Source organism: Mytilus trossulus, chromosome 4 (assembly GCF_036588685.1).
Source record: "Mytilus trossulus isolate FHL-02 chromosome 4, PNRI_Mtr1.1.1.hap1, whole genome shotgun sequence".
Classification (NCBI taxonomy): domain Eukaryota; kingdom Metazoa; phylum Mollusca; class Bivalvia; order Mytilida; family Mytilidae; genus Mytilus; species Mytilus trossulus.
The window spans coordinates 45,702,562-45,727,539 of record NC_086376.1 but is presented as its reverse complement, the minus strand read 5'-3'; the positions used below and the strand labels follow the sequence as shown (position 1 = coordinate 45,727,539).

Here is a 24,978-nt window from a genome sequence, read left to right as displayed (position 1 = left end):
AAATTGCAGGGCAGATAGATCTTGACCTGATAAACATTTTTACCCCATGTCAGATTTCCTCTAAATGCTTTGGTTTTTGAGTTATAAGCCAAAAACTGCATTTTACCCCTATGTTCTATTTTTAGCCGTGGCGGCCATCTTGGTTGGTTGACCCGGTCACGCCACACATTTTTTAAACTAGATACCCCAATGATGATTGTGGCCAAGTTTGGTTCAATTTGGCCCAGTAGTTTCAGAGGAGAAGATTTTTGTAAAAGTTAACGACGACGGACGACGGACGACGGACGCCGGACGCAAAGTGATGGGAAAAGCTCACTTGGCCCTTCGGGCCAGGTGAGCTAAAAATATAAGGACTATAAAGCAATTTTTTTATTTTTTATTTTATTAGGTCAATAGTATAAGGGAGATAATTCCAATTGAGGTAATAAATAAGGGAGATAATTCCAATTGACGTAATAAATAAATGTACTAAAATTCATTAGGACAATATCAGCCAAGCAAATTGCAAGAAATTACTCTAAATCAGGATAAAATTTCACGCAAAGCAGCTAGCATCAATTTTTTTTATTTCTATAATTACATGACCTTACTTCCTTAATCTCTCCAAAAGTTCTGTCTAATGTTGTAATCTATTATAGTAACAATAGAAAATTTTTAGAAATGTGAGTCAATATAATATACATGTACATACATATATGGTGATATTCCACATAAAGAACCAACACTGACTGAGACTGAACACTAAATCTATGACACATCAAAACACAATAATTATGTTATTACATGATCAGTTAGATATATAATAAAGAGTTCTAGAAAAACAATATTTTAATTGTAATGTACATGTACAGACGTATATAGATATCATTAGAGTAATGGGGTCATACATCATTACTACAATTTAAAAATATAAAAAAGACATGTGGTATAATTGCCAATTAGACAACTAATATATAATCCACCAAATTTCAAACATAGTAGATGTAAGCAATTATAGGTATTTTTAAGAAGGCTAATTTCCATTTGATTTGTTCTATATTCAGGGACAATTGTTTTAACTATAGATTTTAGTTTATCATGTTTAACTGCCATGTTTGCAATTTAAATTACCTTTTCATTAAGAAGAGTTTGTTTTGCCTGTAAAACCTTGGTTTCCAATTCTTCCCCTTCACCTAGGCATATTGTGCTGCAAATAGCAGTAAGGCACTCCAATGCTTTGGATAGACACTTCTTTCTTGTTTTCTCACAGGAAGTAATTAATGGTGTTGTCTTTTCTTTTACTGGAGAAACATTTGTTATTTCAAGATAAGCATTAAGCTTCTCAAGTTTCCAAATGCCACACACAGAAGCCTCAGAGTGTTGGCTGAATATTGGCTGGCTTTCACTATCAGCATCAGAAAAACAATTTACCTGTAAAAGTGATAGAAAACTTGACTATATGAAAGACATGGATGTCTTAATCAATTGTGTTAAATTAAAAGAAGCTCACTAATATTTTAGTTAGGTCATTATTTACCTTTACAATGTATGTTGGTTTTCTGTTTCTTTAAGACTTCTTGTTAAATATCCTAACAATCAAATAGAAACGTATTGCATTGTGGGAACAAACTTAGGTCAGAGCTATTTTAGTGTAGGTGAAAAAGGTCAATCTAAATATATCATAGTGGATATTTCTACATAAATATATTGCAGTATGGTATTTGCTCATTGTTAAAGGCCATACAGTGACCTATAGATGTTGATTTTGGTTTCTTGTCTTGTGGAGAGTTGCCTCATTGACAATCATACCACATCTTCTTTTTTAAATGTACATGTATATGTCATGTACAAGTTGCTATTTTGTACAGGTTATAACATGTACAAAAATATTGTACATGTTATAACTTGCATGATGCAAAAATACAAGTTATAACATGTACAAAAGTACCCCATACATGTTATAACCTGTACAAAATATTGCTTAAAAATGGTTTTAACTTGTACAAAATTTTAAATTAAATCTTAAAGAAGTAAAATATACATTTAAATTCACCAATGCATAAAGAACAACAATAAATAAGGCTAATATATCTTTATATCAATATCTTTGGATCTATTCTTCAACATTTTTGGCCTTCAGCATGACTTATGTCACTTTTTGTTTTTAAACTATAATATCATTGCATGAGGCGAATGTCATTTTGATGTTTTAAATATATATCATTTACTTTGAAAGCATTTATTTGTAGTCTTTGGATGTTGTCTGCTCCATTTGCGGGTTGTTGTCGTTAGACACATACCCAATTTCAATTTTCAATTTAATTTGTAGACACATCTATCCTGGATATCCTCTTATGTCTTTTAGTGTCAACTAGAATGAAAGTATTTGACTATTGCCTTCAAAGTGGACACTCACAATTATAATTCATCAAATAAAGATAAGTCCATAGATAGGCATAAGAGGATCATAAGACCTAAGATATATGGGTCGTTTTCAATAAATCTTGAATTTTCAGTACACCCATGCTAACTTTTTTTTATTTCTAATGGAAATTTCAGTTGTAATGGTTTAAATGAAAGCTTGTCGATTTGTGATTCAGAACATTAATAATAAACACACCTTACATCTATTTTGATAAGATTATACTGCATTTAAGACCTATTTGGGGGTATTTGTCTGCGTACAGTGTCAGAAAATCACAATTCAAATGATTTTTTTGCGATTTTCTGATCGGCTTGATATCTGCAAACGGTACTTTTTAAGAACGTTAATATTACTTTAACGAAAAATCGTAGCTTCTATATCATTGTATGTAACATATTATCTACAAACTAAATCGAATCTGCGTACAGGAGGTACATGTCTTTCCTGTTACCGCTACTTAAATCAGCCGTTAAATTATTCTCCCTATGAATATTGAATCAGTCAGTGTTGATCTCAAAAATACAAAGTAATCTTTAAGAATGATACTGCCTGCTGATGAGGTAAATATACGGTTTTATTGACTTTTAAAGTGACTACCAATAAATGATTTCAAAGTTAATGATATATATTTAAAACATCAAAATGACATTCGCCTCATGCAATGATATTATAGTTTATAAACAAAAAGTGAGTTATAAATTTACATAAGTCATGCTGAAGGCCAACAACGTTGAAGAATAGATCCAAAGATATTGATAATGAAGCCTGGTCCAATGAAAACTATTTCAGCTCTCTCTTGCTTTTACAGAGTAAGCATATACGACATTGTTTTAGTCTTTGCATGATTTAAACATGAGAGGGGGGGAGTATTTCCCAAAATTATAAAAAATCGATCTTAAATTTGTTGGAAGGATTTAGAAACTAGTATCTAATGTAATTGTCATTGAGGAATGCAAGCTTCTAATAAATAGTTTCACACTTATTTCAACCATGACTGCATAAAACATACAATTACATGAAAACACATTTTGCCAACATTATTCATGAAACATATATTTCTGAAACTTTGTGATCATTGTCCTTAACAGAAAAAGACACGTTCTCACCTATTTATTGTTGTTCTTTATGCATTGGTGAATTTAAATGTATATTTTACTTCTTTAAGATTTATTTTAACTTTTGTACAAGTTAAAACCATTTTTAAGCAATATTTTGTACAGGTTATAACATGTATGGGGTACTTTTGTACATGTTATAACTTGTATTTTTGCATCATACAAGTTACAACATGTACAATATTTTTGTACATGTTATAACCTGTACAAAATCGCAACTTGTACACGACATATATACACAAGTTCTAATTACAAGCATTATTTACTGTTCAGGCTGTGATTCAATTGCTTATTATTTGTAGCTAAATTAATGTATTGACCTCAACAATAGTGTGTCGTTTTCATTTTTCCTCAGCAATTGCAATGCATGATGTGGCACCCTCCTACAAAAATAAAATAAATTAAAAATATTATTTAGAGAAAATGGCCTTAATACACCTATGTACTAGTATCCTAAAATAAAAAAACAGTTTTGCTATTTCACATTTGCATATGATTGTATATTAAAGTTTTATAATATCACTTGAAATTGTTGACTCTAAGATGAACATGTACAATTAATAAAAAAAAAAAACATGTACATGTATGCTGATATATAATACATCCACAAGTATACGTTCAAATTGTATTAACAAGAGAAACATCTTTAATTCTTCTTATAAACTATGTTCCTTTTTATAATATTTTTGCATAAAATAAGTGTGTTATTACTGCAAATAAGACTACTTAATCTATTGAATGAAATGGATATATTAAATATGTAAGGAAACATCATTACTGTTTAGAAATGTGAAAAACCCATACTACTAGAACACACCCGTGATATCGCGGGCACGTGACTGAATTAAAGTATATAACTATACGCAAGACTTATTTTTGTATTACTATTGTCATCTGATAAAGTCATGCCGATTATAAGATAGTTATCACAATTTTCTCTGTTTTCAAATCTTTCTGTTTGAAACCGTCTAACTGGAACTTATCAATTATTGGTAATATTAATTATTTGGAAAACAAAAGGTCCTGGGATGGAGTATTTTTTTAATCAACAGCATTGTCCTATATTAGTTATAAATAAAGTTGAATTCTTTGATTCGCTGTTTTACGTCATGCCCGCTAACAAATTGAAAACTGTACATATACGCCTTATTTTTAGTATTCGTATTGTTATCTTATAAAGCCTTACTGATTAAAATACTACAATAGGTAAAAATTTGACAATTTAGTAGTGTCAACCCTGTGATTATGACCCGTGCATATAGCATATCCTGACACCGTTTGGTGGTGCGCCTGTCATTTGCAGAACATACAGATAAGGTAATAGGTAACAGATGAATATACTATTGGTATCGGTATCGGACTCGACCCGGAACTTCTTAATTATTGGCAATATTAATTACGTGGAAAACAAAAGGGCCTGGAGTGGTGTAATTTTTAATCTACACCTTTGTACTATATTAGTAATATATAAAGTTGAATTCGTTGATTCGTCGTTTTTACGTGATGACGGCTGACAAATTGGACCTCGTAATTTTAGTATTATAGATATACATATAGTTGAACATTGTTGAACAAATAAAAGGTTTCATCTTGACAACTATGAAAAAATAAGAAAACTGACAAACTGAAATTTAAAACAAAATAATTTATGGACAACAAATATGAGACTGAAACAAGTAAAGTGTGCAACTGGTATAGTTTTTGTAAACCATACATTTTGTAAATAACTTACTGCATAAGATTCATGGCAAATAGTCTCTACTGGTTTAACTGACAACTCTTTTCTGCAGTTTGTGCAAATTGCTGGAAAAAAATACAGTTTACATGATTATGTATATATATTTGTGGATACATTTAGTACTAGGAAATTAGAAAAAGTCATAATGTGCAAGCTTAAGATAAGTTGGTATAGCTCTGAGGTCCTTTCAATTTATTTTGTTACAATACACCTCTGTAAGTGTCCCATGTTTTGTTCCATTCATATATGACATTTTACATGTACATTTGAGAATTAAGAGTATGTGTAGTGTCTGTGTCTCATCCAAAATTGTTGGTCGGCTGTTAAATAACTTATTGTCAACACACATGTCACAGTACAATAATAAAAAGTAAACTTGCACCAATATTTCACAAATAACAAAAATCCTTCTCTAGGTTGAAGTTTTTTCTCCTAGTTCTTTACAATGAACAAAAACAGCCAACAGTTTACACAGACAAGAGGCAAAAAGTTTTAACAGGCTTCCATACTTTGATAAACTATATATAAAATTGTGAACTTTGAAATCAACTTCTCATCTTTTATTATAGCTACACGAGCCTTAACAGTCATGTGAAATTATGAAAGGCAATAAAGGTGTCCAAAAACATGAAGTATTTTTTCATTTTTTTTTTTTTTAATCATATTCACAATTAATGTATGTAAAATTGAAAGAGTGAGACTACATGTACATTACTAGATGTGTATCTGATTTAGTAGATACATTTGTACTAGATTTCACTTTTTTTCTTAGTGTCAAGGAAAACATTACTGGATCCCCCTTTTTTCTAATTTTTTTTTTTACTTTCAAATAATTTTAGGGGGACAAAAAAAGGAGAAGAAAAACTGCAACCCTCCCTCATGTATAAAATTGAAAGAAAAGCCTGGCCTCTTATGAAAAAAAAATAGGAAATTGTTAAACTAAAGAATTGTAACTATAAATTAATATATTCTTGAAAGAGGGGCGGCATGACCTTTTAAGAACATCAAGATCAGGTGTTTTAAGCTTGTAATTTCGGGATTGACCCTTTCTTTTTAAAGTTCAGGATGTCGGATTTAAATTTCTTTAAATTTGGGACCTCAGGATTTCATGTTTTTAAGCCCGGAATTTCAGGATCAGGACCCCTCCAACCCCCCTCTTGAAAATAAGGCATATGTTATAAATTATAAATATAAAACTACTTACGTGCACCAATAGGCACTACAAGTCCAGTTGTAGTAAGAATTTTATGCATGACATCCTTTGTTATTTTTCTGTCTCCTTTATCCACACTTCTTCTTCTTCTTCTTCTTCTTCCATATAAGAGTTGGGTTCCTTTAATGAAACGTTTAAACTCTGCGGGACTACGCATGGTGACATCACATAACTAGTCCCCTAAGGCTATATACAGTATTTACAATAAAATCAGGTTGTTACGGTTAAAATTATGTACAATCGTCCAGTCTGGTATTAATGTGTTGTCTGTAGCCCTGAGCGAAAATCTTCAACTGATCCCGCTTCAGCAACCCTGGCAGGTAATGTATTCCATTCCATGATTGTTCTTGGAAAGAAGGAGTTCCTGTAGACATCACTGGTGACCCTCTGTTGGTAAAACTTGTGTCCTCCACGAGTTCTACTGTCGCCACCTTTGAGGTAAGCACTCTTGTTGATGTCTATCAGCTCATTCTGGATACGATAGAGCATGCATAGCCTGTTGTCACGGCGTCTTGTCTGTAATGTGTCCCATTTTAGATTTTCTAACATTGTAGTGACGCACCCTGGTGTGCGTGATGTGTAGTCATTATAGACAAATCTAGCAGCTCTCCTCTGTATAAGTTCTAGTGTGTTGATGCTTGCTTGGTTGGTTGGGTCCCATATAGTAGAAGCATACTCTATGACAGGTCGCACGAGTGTTGTATAGCCAGCAGCCTTTACTTTCCTGGTACATTCTTTAAGATTTCGTTTGACAAACCCAAGTGTTCGGTTACCCTTTGCTGTAACACTCTGGATATGTTTGTTCCATGAGAGGTTGTTTGATATTGAAACTCCCAAGTACTTGGCACTATCTACTGGTTCGAGTATGTGTCCATGTAGAGTGTATGGGTATTGTATAGGTTCTTTGTTCTTTGGTGGTATGCGGATAATATTGCATTTTGTTGGATTGAATCTCATCATCCATGTTTTTTCCCATTTTTCTAATGCTTCAAGGTCTTTCTGAAGTTGTTCTGTATCTTTGGTGTTACTAATTTCCCTGTATAGTAGACTGTCATCAGCAAAGAGGCGGACATCTGATTGAGTATATCCGGGCATGTCATTGATGTATGTTAGGAACAATAAAGGACCTAGTACTGTGCCCTGTGGCACACCTGACAGAACATCGTCTTGTTGAGATCTAGCCCCTTCCAATACTACCTGTTGTTTCCTGTTTGATAGGAATGAACTGATCCAGGAGTTTGTCCGGCCCCTTACTCCATAAAATTGGAGTTTGTACAGCAGTCTTGAATGAGGAACCTTGTCAAATGCCTTTTCAAAATCCAGGAGTATGATGTCAATCTGGGTTCCATTTGAAAGGTATTTGGCTATTCGATCGATGGTGATGATGAGCTGACTTTCACATGATCTGCGTTTCCTGAAACCATGTTGGTTGTCACAGAGTATATTTTGTTGGTCAAAATGTTTCATTATGCTGCTGTGAACTATATGCTCTAACAGCTTACAAGTGATGGAGGTAAGGGAGACTGGACGATAGTTGGCCGCTTTTGTGTGCTGAAGTTGAGGATGGAATGCAACATTTTCTCCTGACCCATGAAAGACGATTTTCTTCTTTAATATTCTTTAAATGTTCAAAACAAATGGCATACTCCTCTGTTTTGTAGGTGTTGAACAGACCTATTTCAGATAACAGTAGATCTGCATCGTCCGATTTCAGAGATGCTAGTAGAAAATTCTTTCCATCACACCTCACACCTGCATATTTCATGTATTTACTGTCTTTAAATTTACAACTCATTCCATTCACGTACAAATTAATGTTTTTTTCTACTTTTGTTTCAACAGCTCCTCATATGGCTTTTAACTAGGATCTCTTTTGAAAAATTAACAAATGTTTCAAGACATTTTAAAGTATGGATAATATTTTTTGCTTTAAAAAATTGTGTTCAGATTGTGTCTGCCAAACACACACTCCTTACTGACTTTTACACTGAAGAGTTCTGCAAGGGGAAATAACTCTTGTGTAAAATGAGGGAAATTGAGGGAATTCAATAGGCCAATGTTTCTAAATAAGCATAGACCCCACCAATTTTTGTTTTGAAATATGTAGTTTTATATTTTTTCTTCCAAATGGGAAAAAGAATTAATTCTTCTGATTTTGACAAAATATTTTTTTTGTGTTCAAAAATAGGTCAGCTGGACCGAATCTAGGTCATATTACTAAGTTTCATGGGACAACAAACTTATTTTTTTTGCATAAAGTTTTCTTTCTCCAAATTTAAGAATTATTTGGATATCACTCTGATAAATTGAACCAGTAATGGAGATTTATTTATTAGAGAAAGAATGAAATTCATCTTTGTAGTAAGTAAGCTATATTTTCACAGGAAATGTGGAGTAAGGAACATTTGCATGCCGTATCCATGGTAACCAAAGCATTTCAATGAATCAAAGTTATGTTTTTCAACATATGTTAGGAGGTCCTTCAAATTTATGTTGAAATTCAAAAAATATGCAACCATGCATTTCCAGCTAATTTTGGTCATTACATATAATTGCTTTTTAAAAGTATCCACATCTGATTCACGCCACCTCTAGAATAGGCAGTTTCACAATAACTTTGAAGCCCGTCTTTGATTGCTGATAAAATCGAAGTTAATAATTTAGAAATTGGTTTCGTGGAGGACTTGGAAGACCTAGCTATATACCGTTGTCTGTAAGGACACTTATGTAGTTTAGGTATCCAATACAGTGATGAAAGATCCAGTTCTTCATCTTTGGTTGAAATTCCAAAGGAACAAAGAACATACCTATGATTATCCAGGATTTCCTCTTTGGTAAGTGTCGTGAGGGTATATGTTGAGTTTCCAAGTGAATTGTCAATACCTATAATTCGTTTATCAAGCAGTTAATGTAATGACTTTTACATACAAAAACGATGTTATTTGGGGCTTTGTCTGCGGGGACAATTAGCAACATATTTATCATGGAGGTTGGATAGGTGTTTAGCAACATTTGGTTAAAAACGGGAAATTAAGAATATGAACTCATCATTATGCTCTTGGTACTCTTTTGAAAATTAAAAAAAAACTTCTGCCAACTTTCGTAAACTATTTCATGAAGGTTTGACCAAGTTGTTGATATTAAAAACAATTTAACAATATATTGAACCTAAACGTTGACGCCGCCGACAAAATATAGATTCACTATTTCTTTTCTACGCGTCATAAATGCCACAGGCTCGGCTTAAATTCAAAGCACATATCGAATCTCAGATGATTATAAATTGCTTTAAACAAAAGAAGAATTCCCAGTAGATTCCGACTATGATTGACAGAAAATAAAGAAATATATAATAGGGTTATATTTGATAAAAGGAAATTTCATCACTTTTATTCGAAATTGCAAGCTATTGAAGAAAGATTTACAAGACTGATGTGCTTTAAAATCAGATCTTTTTAATTTATTGAGATTAAAATATTTTTTTTACCAAAATTCAAGTGTACGCCCGGGCTTTTCAGCCCAATTAATTCGATATACATTCATAGTCTTTTTCAACAAGAGTGCACACACTGAAATGTCTCGCCTTCTTTACTAATCATTGATATTATGTAACTATTGTTGATAGTCCTAAATATATGTAGCTTTATCACAACTGTCACATAAATTTAACATAAACCAAGAAAACTAAACATTGACCTTTGAACCATGAAAATAAGGTCAAGGTCATATGAACCATGCCAGGCAGACATGTACAGCAAACAATTCTTCCATACAACAAATATAGTTGACCTATTGCTTATAGTTTAAGAAAAACAGACTAAAACACAAAAAACTTAATACAGAGCAATGAACCTTGAAAATGAGGTCAAGGTCAAATAAAACCTGCGCGACTGACATATAGATCATAAAATATTTCCATACACCAAACAAAGTTGACATATTGCATATAGTATTAGAAAAAAAGACTAAAACTCAAAAACTTAACTTTGACCACTGAACCATGAATATGAGGTCAAGGTCATATGACATTTGTCAGCTAGAGATGAACACCTTACAATCATTCCATACACCAAATATAGTAGACCTATTGCATACAGTATAAGAAAAACAGACCAAAACACAAAAACTTTACTATAACCACTGAACCATGAAAATGAGGTCAAGGTCAGATGACACCTGCCAGTTGGACATGTACACCTTACAGTCCTTCTATACACCGAATATACTACACCTATTGCTTATAGTATCTGAGACATGGACTTGACCACCAAAACTTAACCTTGTTCACTGATCCTTGAAATGAGGTCTAGGTGAAGTGAAAACTGTGTGACTGGCATGAGGACCTTGCAAGGTACACACATACCAAATATAGTTATCCTATTACTTATAATAAGAGAGAATTTAACATTACAAAAAATCTTAACTTTTTTTTCAAGTAGTCACTGAACCATGAAAATGAGTTCAAGGACATTGGAGATGTGACTGACAGAAACTTCGTAACATGAGGCATCTACATACAAAGTATGAAGCATCCATGTCTTCCACCTTCTACTGAAATAAAAAGCTTTAAAGAAGTGAGCTAACACCGCCGCCGCCGACGCCGGATCACTATCCCTATGTCGAGCTTACTGCGACAAAATTCGCAGGCTCGACAAAAATGATGAACGGTTCTTTATATTGGTATGTAATTATTTTAAACGTTTCAAATTTATGAAATTATATTCGTACATCAATGTTTTTGATACACCAATAACAAAAACTGAAATATATTGAATTGATACACTTTCAGATATGCTAATTATTTAAAATTATATCAGAAACTTAAACTTAATTATAAAATAATGAACCTGTTAAGGGGAGAGAATACTCGCATAACTTTTTCGAATTGACACATAATACAACGAAATGTCACTCTTGCATACGAATGGCACATCAATAGAATATTTTAACTGCGCAATCGTCCGCCACCTTCAATGATGATTCTAAATTATAAATATAACCAAAAGTTGTCAATCTATAGATAGTGAAGACTAATGAAAGCTAACCCACTGTAAAAATATTGTTTTGCAATTTTTTAAAACTTCCTCAGAAAAATGCTCGAGCCACTTGACTTTCAAAGCTCAAAATTAACGTTTTTACACAATAATTGAATAAAGTAGTTAAAGATTATTCGCCTCTCAAAGTGTAAGACGCCATAAAAATCGTATGATCGCACCTTCCTACCGAAATGCGGATTTAATTAAGTCCTGAACATTTCGACATTTCTTCGTATATTTATAACAAAACAGGTTTTAACCAAATCACAAGTACGTGTTTTAAGATCCGACTAAATACCTATTTCCCGATATGGTCAGGTAAAATTGCTACTAAGAGGCGCTATCCAACGTGCAATGTAGGATAAAAAAAAACTTAATTCACATATTTTTTTTCTGCCCCCCCCTACCCTTAACTTAATTTGGGGAAAATTGATTAACCACTATGGATATAGGACGCAACGTCAGATATTGCTACCATTTAGTGTAACAGAAAAATGACGTTAAATTGAAAACGCACACTATCTAATTCTTCCTGCTTTCCTTTTTTGGTAAATGCAAAGTATAACACACAAGTGTAAATGCTGTGAAAATCCAATCCAGTATGATTTTATAATTAACATAGGAAATGCAATTTTACTGCTAGTAATTATGTGTTTTTGGAGGAATTTTGCTGCATTATATATTCAACCCGAGTATGATTTTATTCAAGCAGCAACATACAATAGCTTATAGTTATGATACTGAAGTTTTCTTACTTTTTGATCGTCTTATAGATGTGTATTTTTGTAATGTGTGCATCATTTCGTTTTGTTGAAAGCAGGACATTTATATATATATATAGTGGAGGAAGGAACAAGCGAATGCAGTTTATGCCGTCCCTATAGCTAGCATAATGCTTCTGGCGACGTCAAATTATGATAACGGACAAACTTGCAAGACATTTTCATTAATCCGTATTTTTTATAGATAACCCTGTAATATTAATGCTATTTGGTGTACCAACTTCAACTTTAAAAGTACTTTTTATTGGTATGGTTATCAAAGCCGAAAAATAATCTTCACGAAATCAAATCTCTGTTTTTTTGGCCGTAAAAGTTTTGTGAAGGCATGAAAGTTTAACTCGAACATTTCCGCAAGACATTGCAAATCTATTGTTTTGAAAGTTTAACTCGGACATTTCCGCAAGACATTGCAAATCTATTGAATTTGATATGTAGCTCAATTTATTTTTCGATTCGACATTTTGGAAGCTTATACTTAGTACAAAACGATCGTGCTGACAATTTAATGAATTTTCTGTCAAAATTTTATTTTTTAACTGAAATGTTTGAAGTTTCCAAATTAAATTTCCGATGGGACATTTCCGTACATCATATTCTTTTGAAAATATGTATGCAAATTTTAAATGGAGACAGCCATGTTAACCAATACTGAAATATATCACGTCATAGAATGTTCATGCAAAATTTCGAAGAGTTGCGTGAACATTTCGCGAATTGTGCGAGTTTTATGTCCCGAGTTTGTTACATGGGACAACGCTAAGTAAACGTTTTTCGGATAATATGTGTCTTCCTAAGCCTAAGTATATTATATTTTTATTCTTTCTCTATCATAATGTGAAAATGTAAGAATCAATCTTTATTTTCATGTATAATTTGAAATATTTATTTCAGCATTTCTATAAAAAATTTCCGGTCAAATATTTACTTAACGCTATATTTCGTGGTAGTAGCAATATCTAACGTTACGTAATAATTATATGTAAAATCGATTTTGGATTAAAAAAGCTTGCAGCAATTTTGATCCCTAACCCCAAACTTTTAGATATAAGTTTTGTATCCTACATTGATCTTTTGATGTTGTCCCTTAAAAAGTGTATTACTTGTATCAGTAACTCTTGTTGCTTTATCAATTATACCTCCTAGATTGAATAAATCCAAAGTGTCAATAAGTTTTTTTTTATTATTGACAATACACAGATCAGAATTTTAAAGGTCTCCAGTGACCACTATATTTTCGTATATTTGTAAGGCAGTTTGAACTTTCTATTGCATGATTTTATCGTGCACAGAAGTCGGTGTCCGCATTCGGTGGATATGAATGACCGAGAAGGAAATGTTTACCTTAAGCTCGTACATTTGTATTTCAACCCAAAATGAAAATGTTTCATCAAAAGGATTTTCTTACGGACAATATTCCGTAGAATATAAATTTGTTTCTAATACATATTAATATGTGTCACCGTCATATTTATGTGTCTATTAAATGGTTATTCATCAGTTCATTTATTTCATTCATTCATTCATTCCATTTTCTGTTTCATCATACTCATTATGACGATTGACTGAGACTGACGACATTTCTAATATACGTCACTGCACAATTTCATATACACGTCACTTCACACCTGAACGATTTAAATAGAATAAAATATAACTGCACGAGCGCGGGAAAATATGTGTACGCCTTATTTTTATATAGAGATTTAGGATTTCATTAACTGAATAGCCGCCTTTCAAAGCTGACGCTTAAATGCTAAAGCAATATTTACAGGTTAGTTAATTTTGTTATTTGGAAAATATTATTTAGTTTCTAGATAGAGTTTCATTCATTAAAAGTTAAATGGAAATATTATGATAGTTTTATCATAATTTGCAATACGGCTTTTCCGTACTGTTTACATAGTTTTTAGTAAAGTTCAAAATTACTGTTACAGCTAGAAATTGTTTTATTGGCGATACTAATTCATGGCATAATTTTAAAGTGCTTTGTCGAATTCATTAGTCCGTCAGTCCTTGTCTTATTGTAGTTTGTGGTTTTATATTTAGAGTATGAATGAATGTAATTGTTTTCGAATTTGTTGAAAGATTTGTATATGTTGAAATAAATGTATATTTACAGTTAATAAAAGTGGTATCAAAGTCACTGACTAGTTATAGCCATCACGATAATTTGGTGTATGTCAAGTTTACTGTGACATATGGATTTATCGATCTCAATTCATCAGGCACCAGAAGGTGTACTCGAAATGTTATTTTCATCCAGCAAAAAAGATAATTTCAATCTTGGGATTTATTGACTGTAGACAAAATAATCACGAAAGAACACAGAAGAAGTCATGTAAGTTAATTTTTATTATTTCTAAATATGTATAACAGTGGTCACAGTGAAAGTTTTAAAGCTTGAAATAGTTTTGAAATTCTAAATTTGTTGATAAAAAACAGTTAAATGCAGATGTTCACGAACGATTTTATTTCTGCAGATAATAATTTTACCATAAAAGAGTTGAAGGGAGTTTCCCGTAAGATTTTAAAAGTTGAACTTTAAAAAATGAAAATGTAAATATCAGCTATATTAGGCTGTCAGTTTTTTTTCGAAAGATCGAGAGAACACTAAAAAAACATTTCACTAGTTTTATGGAAGGGCAGATTAGAATTTATCAGAGAATGCAGATGAGATAACCTAGATAAGCCTAGTACAGAAATAAGGGTTTTTTTAAGTTTTGCATTTAAAAATTCCAAAATAAAGTCTGTTATCAAGGATTTTTGATAAAGAATTAAGGGAGAGGGAGTGAACGATGTCTCCTACTTTTCTTGAGTGAAAAATGAGTGAACGGAAAAAAATACCAGACTAAGAAATACACTTTCATTTAAATATTGGTAATATCACGAAGCTTTTTTTAATAGTTTTATGTGTCAAACAAACCTTCTCTATAGTAATGTCTCGTTATTAAGGTATTTCATTTCACCCATTTATTGCATTTTCTTATACTGTGAATTCTTAGTAATATTATATTAAAATACAGCCTTTATATTCTATATCTAAAAAAAATGAATCTAAAGCCAGATATATCAAACATTATTTTTATTTATGCGTTTTCAGGACAAAACAATCAACTCAACCCAGCCACGTCCACACCTTTTTCAACTGATGTTTATGCATTCGTCAAAGACGGGACGTATTATGGTATACAAATGTCCAGTGTCCGTCTATCCGTCTGTCCGTCTGTCTGTCCAGCGTAAACATGTCGCACCGTATCTTGAGAACGACTTATCCAAATTTTATGAAACTTAATATAGTTGTTTCTTATGATGGTCAAATGATCTGTATACTTTTTGGTGAAAATAAGATTAAAACTTTTTGAGTTACGGCACATTGCAACTTAAACAGGGGTGTGGTTTTTTTCACATGTCGCACCGTATCTCAAAAACAATTCTTGATTGTGACTTAAAACTTTAAGGTTTATGTACCCTTCTGTAGCCATTTTTGTACGAACTTTTCAAACCTCAATTGTATCAAAATTACAGATATAATGAATCATAGAGATAGGCCATTTTGTACATATTCCAAGGGGAAACTTGATGCAAAGTCCTATTTTTTACTGTTTCATTGCATTTAATAGAAAAAGAGGACTTTGTGGCAAATAAATCAAGATTTTTATAGAAAATCCACAGCAAAACACATATCATTAAACAATACACCTAAATTATCATTCCACCAAGGTTTTTTAATTCTCTTTCTCTTATTACAATACGTACTATCAGACATGACAATTACTTTTGAATGCAACTTCTGATTCATTTCTTCGCTGACAATAGCACAAAAATCAGTATAAACTTGATCAATATTACATTGGGATACCTCATTTGTTTCAAGACCATTGATAGTGTCCAAAAGTCGCAAATGTATATCATCGCCGTGACAAAAAATTGAAGGTATGTTTTTTACATCAAACTTAATAAATTCAGAACTACGATTTCCTGAGGTATGACACGACGGTAATGAGGCACGGATATTTAACTCACAATACAACAAAGAATGGTCGGGTATCGATCTCGCATCCAACCCAGTCATATTAAGCTTAGATTTTAAAATTAAGTCCGAAGCTCTAATAACTTTGAAGTCTTGAAAAAAATGGAAGATTTTCATAGCTAGTAATACAATAATCAACAAACGATTGACCCTTTGATGAAACACATGTGAAATCATTGTATGTACCAACTCTACCGTTCAACATACAGCAATTGCTACTTGTTAAAAAATCAATAAATGTAGAACAGTAACTATTACGTGTAAAATCTATAACACTTCTCATATTTATACAATCAACTTCAGGAATGTAATCATACTCATCCCCACATCTACTATTAAAGTCTCCACAAATATAGAATAAACCATCATTTTGGAATTCATAAACTTGTGAAATTAATGTGTCAAAAAATAGTTCCTTGTCTACTGGCCTAGTAGAGTGATCAGGTGGAAGATAGCAAACACATATATTACATAAAAAATTTGACAACCTGTGATGCAGGTACACCCATAAAATACCCTCAAAAGTTTGATCTAAAATACCAATATCAAAAATTTCAGTCAAATAATTTTTAATTAAAAAATTTACAGGGATACCCGACTGAATACTGTGAGTCGAGTAAGTTGTAAACAGCAGAGAAATGTGCAATAAAGGATATATTTTATTTAAAAAAAGAATAGAGAATTGTAGATGTTAAACCAGATACCTCGTGTAGGGAGAATGCCCCATTCTCTGCACATTAAAACCTTTGTAGCATTCTTATAGCGTCATTGTAGGCAACATGTTTTTAAAATTTCAACAGCCCTATTACATAATTTTTTTTATGAAGATTGAAGAAGTTCTTAATGCAGTCATATAAAAAAAATCGGTCTTTTTACCGTTGTTTTTTTCAGATTAAAACTCCAACTAGTGTTAGTTCCGTTAATAAACGGCACAGTAAAACATTAGGTCCAGTCCATCATTCCCGCGTTACTATATCGATACTACTCGCCTATCTACAGTATTCATTCTGAATTCAAATAATGCGTGAAATAAAGAATAGTAAATTGGTCTTGTATGTAATTTATGTTTTTCTATGCTTTACACGTATTTTTCATATGATATCATATTACACTGACACCGTCTTCAACCTATGCCAACATTTGATAAAAATATATTCAACCTATGCCTACAAACAAATTACAATAGGTGTTGTTATAGCAATTTTTAATTAATAATAGGTTAAATACAGTCAGTATATTTAAGCATTAACTATTACTCTTTTAAAACTCAGAAACATTTTGCACAATTGTGTTGTAGTACAATTAGAATTATATATTTTTTTCTTAAAAGACAAAAATTGTCAAATACTAGAAAAAGTGAGATGAAATAAATCTAAAATTAAAGGGAAACTTCGCAAAAAAATCAAAAATTGATATTATGTCCATTCTGTATAAAAAGGCTCAAATTTATAGATATTAAAGTTTTATTCCGCTAGATAAGAGATCAACATCGATTTTAAATTTTGAGTATCAATTTTCTACGCTCCGCCATTTTGTAATCTTCTACGATTATAATCACGATATGTCTATAAAACATAAAGGACCAAAACGACAGTAACCGATGTAGTCGTAATTGCGTGTCGATATCTTGTCAATCGTACGATTGTTTTATCTGACTAACTGTAAACTTGATACGGAAAATGTTCTTATTTTTTTTTTAAATGACCATTATTATATATCTGTTATTTTTAAACTGTTAATATTGGAATTAGTTAAAAAGTCAAAGTTCAAATAATAAATAAGTGTTCCGTGAAAATTGTTTTCAAAAATCTAATTCGTTCATAATTCTTTAAAGTAATAAACTTTATTCAAATAAATTCGGATCTTTCCTCGTCTGATCACCAGCATCGCTAAAGGTATTACTCCCAAAGGTATTGTGAGGGGTGTGAGGACTCAGGTGACACGTCAAGGTATTCAAGCGATTTCCTGTCGGGCTTGCAAGTTCATGCATCGTTTCACTTCTGTAGGTATTGATCAGTGTACACGGCAGACTTATAACTTTCCATTTTGAACTATCAAGTGTATAATACACATCAGATCTGTCTTGTGTGTCCGAAAGTGATATGATGCCAATAAATTAACTCGTACGCTTGTTTATAAATAACATTTCTGGTGTAAAGAATATTATTTATGAAAATATAAAAAATACCAGAAAAAAAAAAAGATTTGAAGAAATAAAAATCTATATACATATTTTTTCCGAGGGTTAATTTGGGAAAATGTAATTTGTCAATAGTGAAGGACAGAGTGGAACATACCAAAAATATTGATTTAAAAAATGTACGCACTTGTCGATGTTGGCTTATACGCCTGGATAGAAAGTTACGGAACTATAGTGCAATTTAACATATATACATGTATTAGACTATATTGTATACCAAAAGAAGAAGAAGAAGAGAACCAGTTTGATTACAATACAGGTCGATATATATCTTGCTTTGGTTCATCGAAGTTATGAACATAGTAAAATCCCAGTTTTATATATCAATTAAATTGTTCTCGGATAAAGGAATAAATTCGTCATCATCACAATTGTTCCGACATTCATGTAAAATATATGCAACTGGACGTCCCAAAGGGGTGTGAGTATTTTCTAGGAAAACTATTGAGTATTAAATTTTCAAATCAATTTCGGGATTTATTTTCTTTCTTGCCGTGATATGATAGCAATTTAAAGAATAAACTGCTTGTCCGCTTTAGCGGTATTCTTGCCAGTTGAACAGCCTTATAAGTTACATTTAAAAATAGGGAAGGATGACATAAAATTCGTTGTCTTTTGTTTTTGAACATCGTTGGTCAAATAGATAAGTATTATACGTTGTTAGACGAGTACTATTTCAACAAATACTATAAATACAAGTGGAAGTTTTCGTTTTTTGCAATTTGAGAGTAAATGATGTATCAAACGTTCAAGACTACGCATGTAATATGTGTCACTGGATATAAAAAAAATCAATCTCAAAACCTACTTCCGTATGGAACTTCCCCTTTCAGTGACCTGCAAATTTAACAGATGATACACTTTATAAGATTTACATGTCCAACAACGACCCACTGCTCTACATGTGTTACTGACAGCCTAAGATAGTAATTCTTCTGTTAGGTCAATTCTCTTTCGAACAATACCAGAAAACATGGAAAATAAGTTCTTTAAATTTTGACTCTGGAATTAACACCATTTTTTCGTGCGACAAACTTTATTTCTGGCGATGAGCAGACATGGGCGGAAAACAATAAACAGATAGGTTTAATATTTGTTCATTCATTTAACATGTATAATATGAATACGATTGTACTTAAAAAAACTTATATATTTAGTTTCAAGAACAACCGGGTTCAGACAAACTGTTCTGGAATCGATGCTGTTACTAATGCATTCACCCAATTCAAAATTACCATCAAAGAGAGTAAATTCGTGGCAACAAAGACATTCCGTTAATAACGGCATAAGTATGCATTTAGTACACGAACACCAATCTGTGTTTTAAAAACTAGCGATGGTTGCTAAGGATATCTTGATTTCGGGAACTTTCTGCAGCTTCCATTTCATGGAGCTCTTCTTCGGTATACTCTGGCTCTAGTGCGTACCCAAAATGACCATACTCGTCAAAATCTGACTCTTTTGACTGACTGGAACCATTGTTATAGTACTATCATTCTCCGAACAAGACATTTTTAGTTATGATTTTATGATAAATTTTTCAATTTGGACCATATATAAACTGTTCTATAAAAACAAGCACGCAAAAATCATAAGATAGAAATATAAGTAATATGTGAGTAAAGTTAATTGAATCATTTAAGTTAATATCCTTTGGTCTCGAATGTAGTTAACTAATAAATGTGTTTTATAGGATAGGTCAAATCCTCATCCAAATAATATAATCTAGTATATGTAATAACCCCTTCCTACTACACCGAGTTTTAATGTCAAGCGGTAGACATATTTTAGGTACCAATTAAGTAATTGAATGAGTAACAGATAACAATAATTAATCATAAATGTGCAAAGATTTAAAAACAATTTTTTTCTTTGTTCGTACATATTATACTCCGCTTCGGTAGAGTTATCTACTTATCTACAGATAGTTTCAGATATCTATTAATACATGGCTTTCAAAAGTCTAAATGTAAGTGTTCTCGTACATTTTTTGCCTAATAAAGAAAATCAAAATGCTTTGGTAAAGCTATTTCTAATTTCCCCTTTTTAATGAGACATAAATCAAGGACAAGAGGTGTATATCATTTCATTCTGACAAATGAATTAAGTTTCCCATCTTTAACCGAAAATTGTTTATTACTTAGTAAATTAATTGATTTGAATTGAAATAAATGATACAGCAAATATAATTTAATAATTCCACGGCGATCTATTTTTATTTGTGACAAACTTGAATTAGTATTATAGATGTGTATATTGAATGCTCCCTTGTTTTATAATCCACTGCTCCGAATAGACAGTCACACCTGGCAAGGTGTGCCCTAGAGGCGTGGTTAAATACCGAAGTGCAAATAACAATTTACCTTTCAACAAGCCATCTACGAGTATTCAATTGTCCACAGAACCGTGAATACACACATCGTATAAATCTAGTCATAGCAGAGATAGTAAAAGGTCAATAAGAGTACACCAACATATTGTCTTTACATATTATTGTACTTTAATTTGTTCATCTCATATATCAGTCCGAAAATGCATTAATTAATAAATTTATAACTTTTTTGGTTGTCTACAAAAATAATTCGAATATATACGTTTAACATAGAAAATTTATCTCATGAATGTGTACAATTGCACGTCTGTGCGTCTTATCTTCTTATTATCGGATGTTTATTAGATAAACCATAAGTCATCGGCGCGCTTACGCTTACGTTTAAATATCATTAAAAACCAAGACTTTTACTGATTGTATTTTAAATCCCGGCATGCAAAAACCAGGAGAAAACGTCACGACCTACAGGAAGTAGTTAATAATTTTTCATTAATTGTTGAATTTCTCCTTTATTACTGGACATATAGCGATAAAACTTTGTGAATATATATATTTTGTCATAATGAACATATTTAAACCATAAGTAAAAAATCGCGAATTTTCCCTTTAATTAATGATAATAAAAAAAAATCTAAAATCAATTATTTAAGTATATTAACTGTACTTGAGAAAACGAGTTAAAAAGCTATTTCATTTGTGCAGATTTGTATGATAAAGTTTGATCATTATTTTGTTGTATTTAATATGAAACATACTTAGACCGTTGGTTAACCCGTTTGAATGGTTTAAAACAAGTAATGTTGGGGCCGGAGGTTGGGGCCCTTTATAGCTCAATGTTTGAGGTTAGCCAAGACTCTGTGTTGAAGGCCGTACTTTGAAATATAATGGTTTACTTTTATAAATTGTTTCTTGGATGGAGAGATGTTTCATTGGCATTTATACCACATTTTCCAATATATCTAATCAACAAGCAACAAAATATATCATACTTCAACAGAAACATTTTGTTTAAATCAAATGAATTTTGCAATACAAAACTTAAAATAAATATCAAATAAAATGATTTTGGTCCTTTTATAGGCTGCAACTTTTCAGTGGGACAGTGCATCCTGTAATTACTTTGTTTTAGTTCATAAAATTGAAGTACATATCTATGTGTTTGTTTTTATCCATTATATTGAGTTGTGAGATTTATGGTTACATTTTGTGTCTCTTACTTGGAACTCCAACATCCGAATTGATAATTGGGTAATAAAAGAAATAATTTGCAAAATTAATATTAAAAATGAGTGTTATTTATATAAACAAACTTGTGACTATCCTAAGACCATAAGAAACCTCTCGTGTAGTCCTTACTTTGTGACCAACTTTTAAAGATGTCCAAATTTAGAAATATTTTGTAAAACCACCGAAGGACTAGAATATATACCGTAAAACTATCCTAAGACATGTCTTACTCATGAGATAGTGTTGTGAAACTTGCCCCAGAGACTCAAGGATAACAACATGACACCAGTTGATTGTGCAGATGCAGCATCATATCTTATAGTAGGACTTCTGAGACTTTTATATTATTCACTGATAGTTATCTAATATGACTAGATTATTGTTTCTTTAATAAGACTTATAAAATACTTGCCCACCCATTATTTCCAAGTTGAGGAAGAGCGTCATTTTTCAATCGAATGCTTACTTCATAGACGTTACGCACGTTATTGCGTCCATACCGTGTAATCAACCAGTCCACACTAATAAACAGCTTTTCTATAAAATCATTACCGTTAATTTATATATAAATCTTATATCCATAGACTAGAAAGGTAAATACTATTCAAAAAAAAAAGTACAAATTGTTTTATCATTGCGTTAACCCCTGTGGGTTCACGCAAATTCCGAATATATTTATGGACCCATTTCCCATGTTATAACAGGAGATCTCAACATCGTTCAAGACCGAGAGTTAAAATCATTTCTCAGTAAAGGACCTAAATATCGTCCCCCGTCAATTATTAATTGGAATGAGTGTCGTAATATCATCCACGACTCACTCCTTACTTACTGTATGAAATGGATAAAACGGGAAAAAGCTGACAAAAAATCTTTGGACTCTTTTTTTAATTCAGTAATGAAGATAGTTGATATACGTATTCAACATTTTAAAGAACATTTTACTATTAACAATAACCACAATAAACCTATTTCTCGTATCAAACATAAACTAAAAGAACTAGCCAAGGAATTTGTTTTTGTCCCGGCCGATAAAGCTGCTAATAATATTATTATTGTTTGACGTAAATTTTACATCGAGGTTCTGAAAAAGGAAATCACCAATTCACCAACATTCCAACTGACTCCATTTTCAGAAAACGAAATCTGTAACAAACATAAACTTTTAGCCACCGCTTTACAAGCAGAGCCAAATACAATGAAAGTTCCAACTATGTATTGGATTCCGAAGCTACACAAAACCCCTTACAAATATAGATTTATTTCGTCTTCAAGCCATTGTTCAACTACTAAATTGTCTATTATTCTTACCAGCACACTTGGTACAATTAAAAACCTTATAATAAATTGTTCAAATAAGGCCTTCGAAAATAGTGGAATAAATTACTTTTGGAGTGTCAAGAACTCGTTGGAAGTACTTGATAAATTGCATGCTTATATTGGTGATTTTGAATCTGTTCAAAGTTTTGATTTTTCTACCCTGTATACCACATTGCCTCACATTCTCATTAAGAAAAAAATCACACATCTAATTAAATGGGCATTCAAAAAATCAGAATGTGAATATATATATGTTCAAACTCTTTTAGGTCATTTTTTAGTAGCAATAAACAAAAAAACTATGTTAATTGGACATGCTTTGATACTATATATGCCCTTGAATTTTTACTAGATAACATTTTTGTTCGCTTTGGGGATTCCGTATATCGTCAGATTATCGGAATTCCAATGGGGACTAACTGTGTTCCACTTATTGCGGACCTCTTTTTGTATTGTTACGAGTTACAATTTATGACAAAAATAAGCAAAGACCCATCAAAACAACATCTGATAAAAAAATTTACTAATACTTTTAGATATTTGGATGATATTTTGGCTCTCAATAATGACGACTTCAGTATGTATATTAATGAAATTTATCCTGGTGAACTCACTTTAAATAAAGCTAATACTAACAATGACCACTGCCCTTTCCTCGATCTTGATATCTATATCACTGACGGAAAGCTGAATACTAAAAATTATGATAAAAGGGATGATTTTTCATTTCCTATCGTTAATTATCCGTTTTTAGATGGTGACGTTCCCTTGTCACCATCTTACGGTGTTTATATATCTCAACTTGTACGATTCGCTCGTGTATGTAACAATGTTTTAGATTTTAACGAGAGAAATTTATGTATTACTGAAAAATTATTACACCAGGGTTTTCGATATCACAAACTAGTCAAAACATTTACTAAATTTTATCATCGGTATAAAGACATCATTCGTAAATATAGCTCAACATGCAGACTTTTTATACGTTTAGGTATTTCACATCCAATTTTTTATGGAAATATTCTTTATAAAGCACAAAGGTGTCAGTATTCACCTCACAAACTTACAAAACCTTTGAATAGACTTATTAAGAAGGGATATAATTACGATACTGTTGTCAAGTCATTAAAGATTGCATATTTTGGCGTTAATATTGAGTCACTGATAAGGTCTTTGCGTCGGAACTAAACACATTTATTCTAAAAACAGTTGTTGGCATGACACGGGTTATGTTCTTCTCATATATGTTATGATGGTATGATACTAAACCCCTTACGGGAAGGATTGTGCCTGATGTTCATATGATGAAATCATAATCTTTCAGTCAGTTTAATTGAGGTCTGGAGCTGGCATGTCGGTTAACTGCTAGTAGTCTGTTGTTATTTATGTATTATTGTCATTTTGTTTATTTTCTTTGGTTACATCTTCTGACATCAGACTCGGACTTCTCTTGAACTGAATTTTAATGTGCGTATTGTTATGCTTTTACTTTTCTACACTGGTTAGAGGTATAGGGGAGGGTTGAGATCTCACAAACATGTTTAACCCCGCCGCATTTTTGCGCCTGTCCCAAGTCAGGAG

General features: G+C 31.9%; 1 protein-coding gene across 1 annotated transcript in view; it reads right to left on the bottom strand.

Moving 5' to 3' along the window:
- The window catches only part of LOC134716650 (uncharacterized), a 37,490-nt gene extending 30,863 nt beyond the window's left edge, over positions 1-6,627 (bottom strand). Inside the window, exons 1-4 of the mRNA XM_063579660.1 lie at positions 6,462-6,627; positions 5,252-5,322; positions 1,111-1,410; positions 591-629 (exon numbers count right to left, since the gene is read on the bottom strand). Coding sequence (XP_063435730.1) covers positions 591-629; positions 1,111-1,410; positions 5,252-5,322; positions 6,462-6,627 — 576 coding nt within the window. The remainder of the gene's footprint in view (positions 1-590; positions 630-1,110; positions 1,411-5,251; positions 5,323-6,461) is intronic.
- Between the last annotated feature and the right edge of the window lie 18,351 nt (positions 6,628-24,978).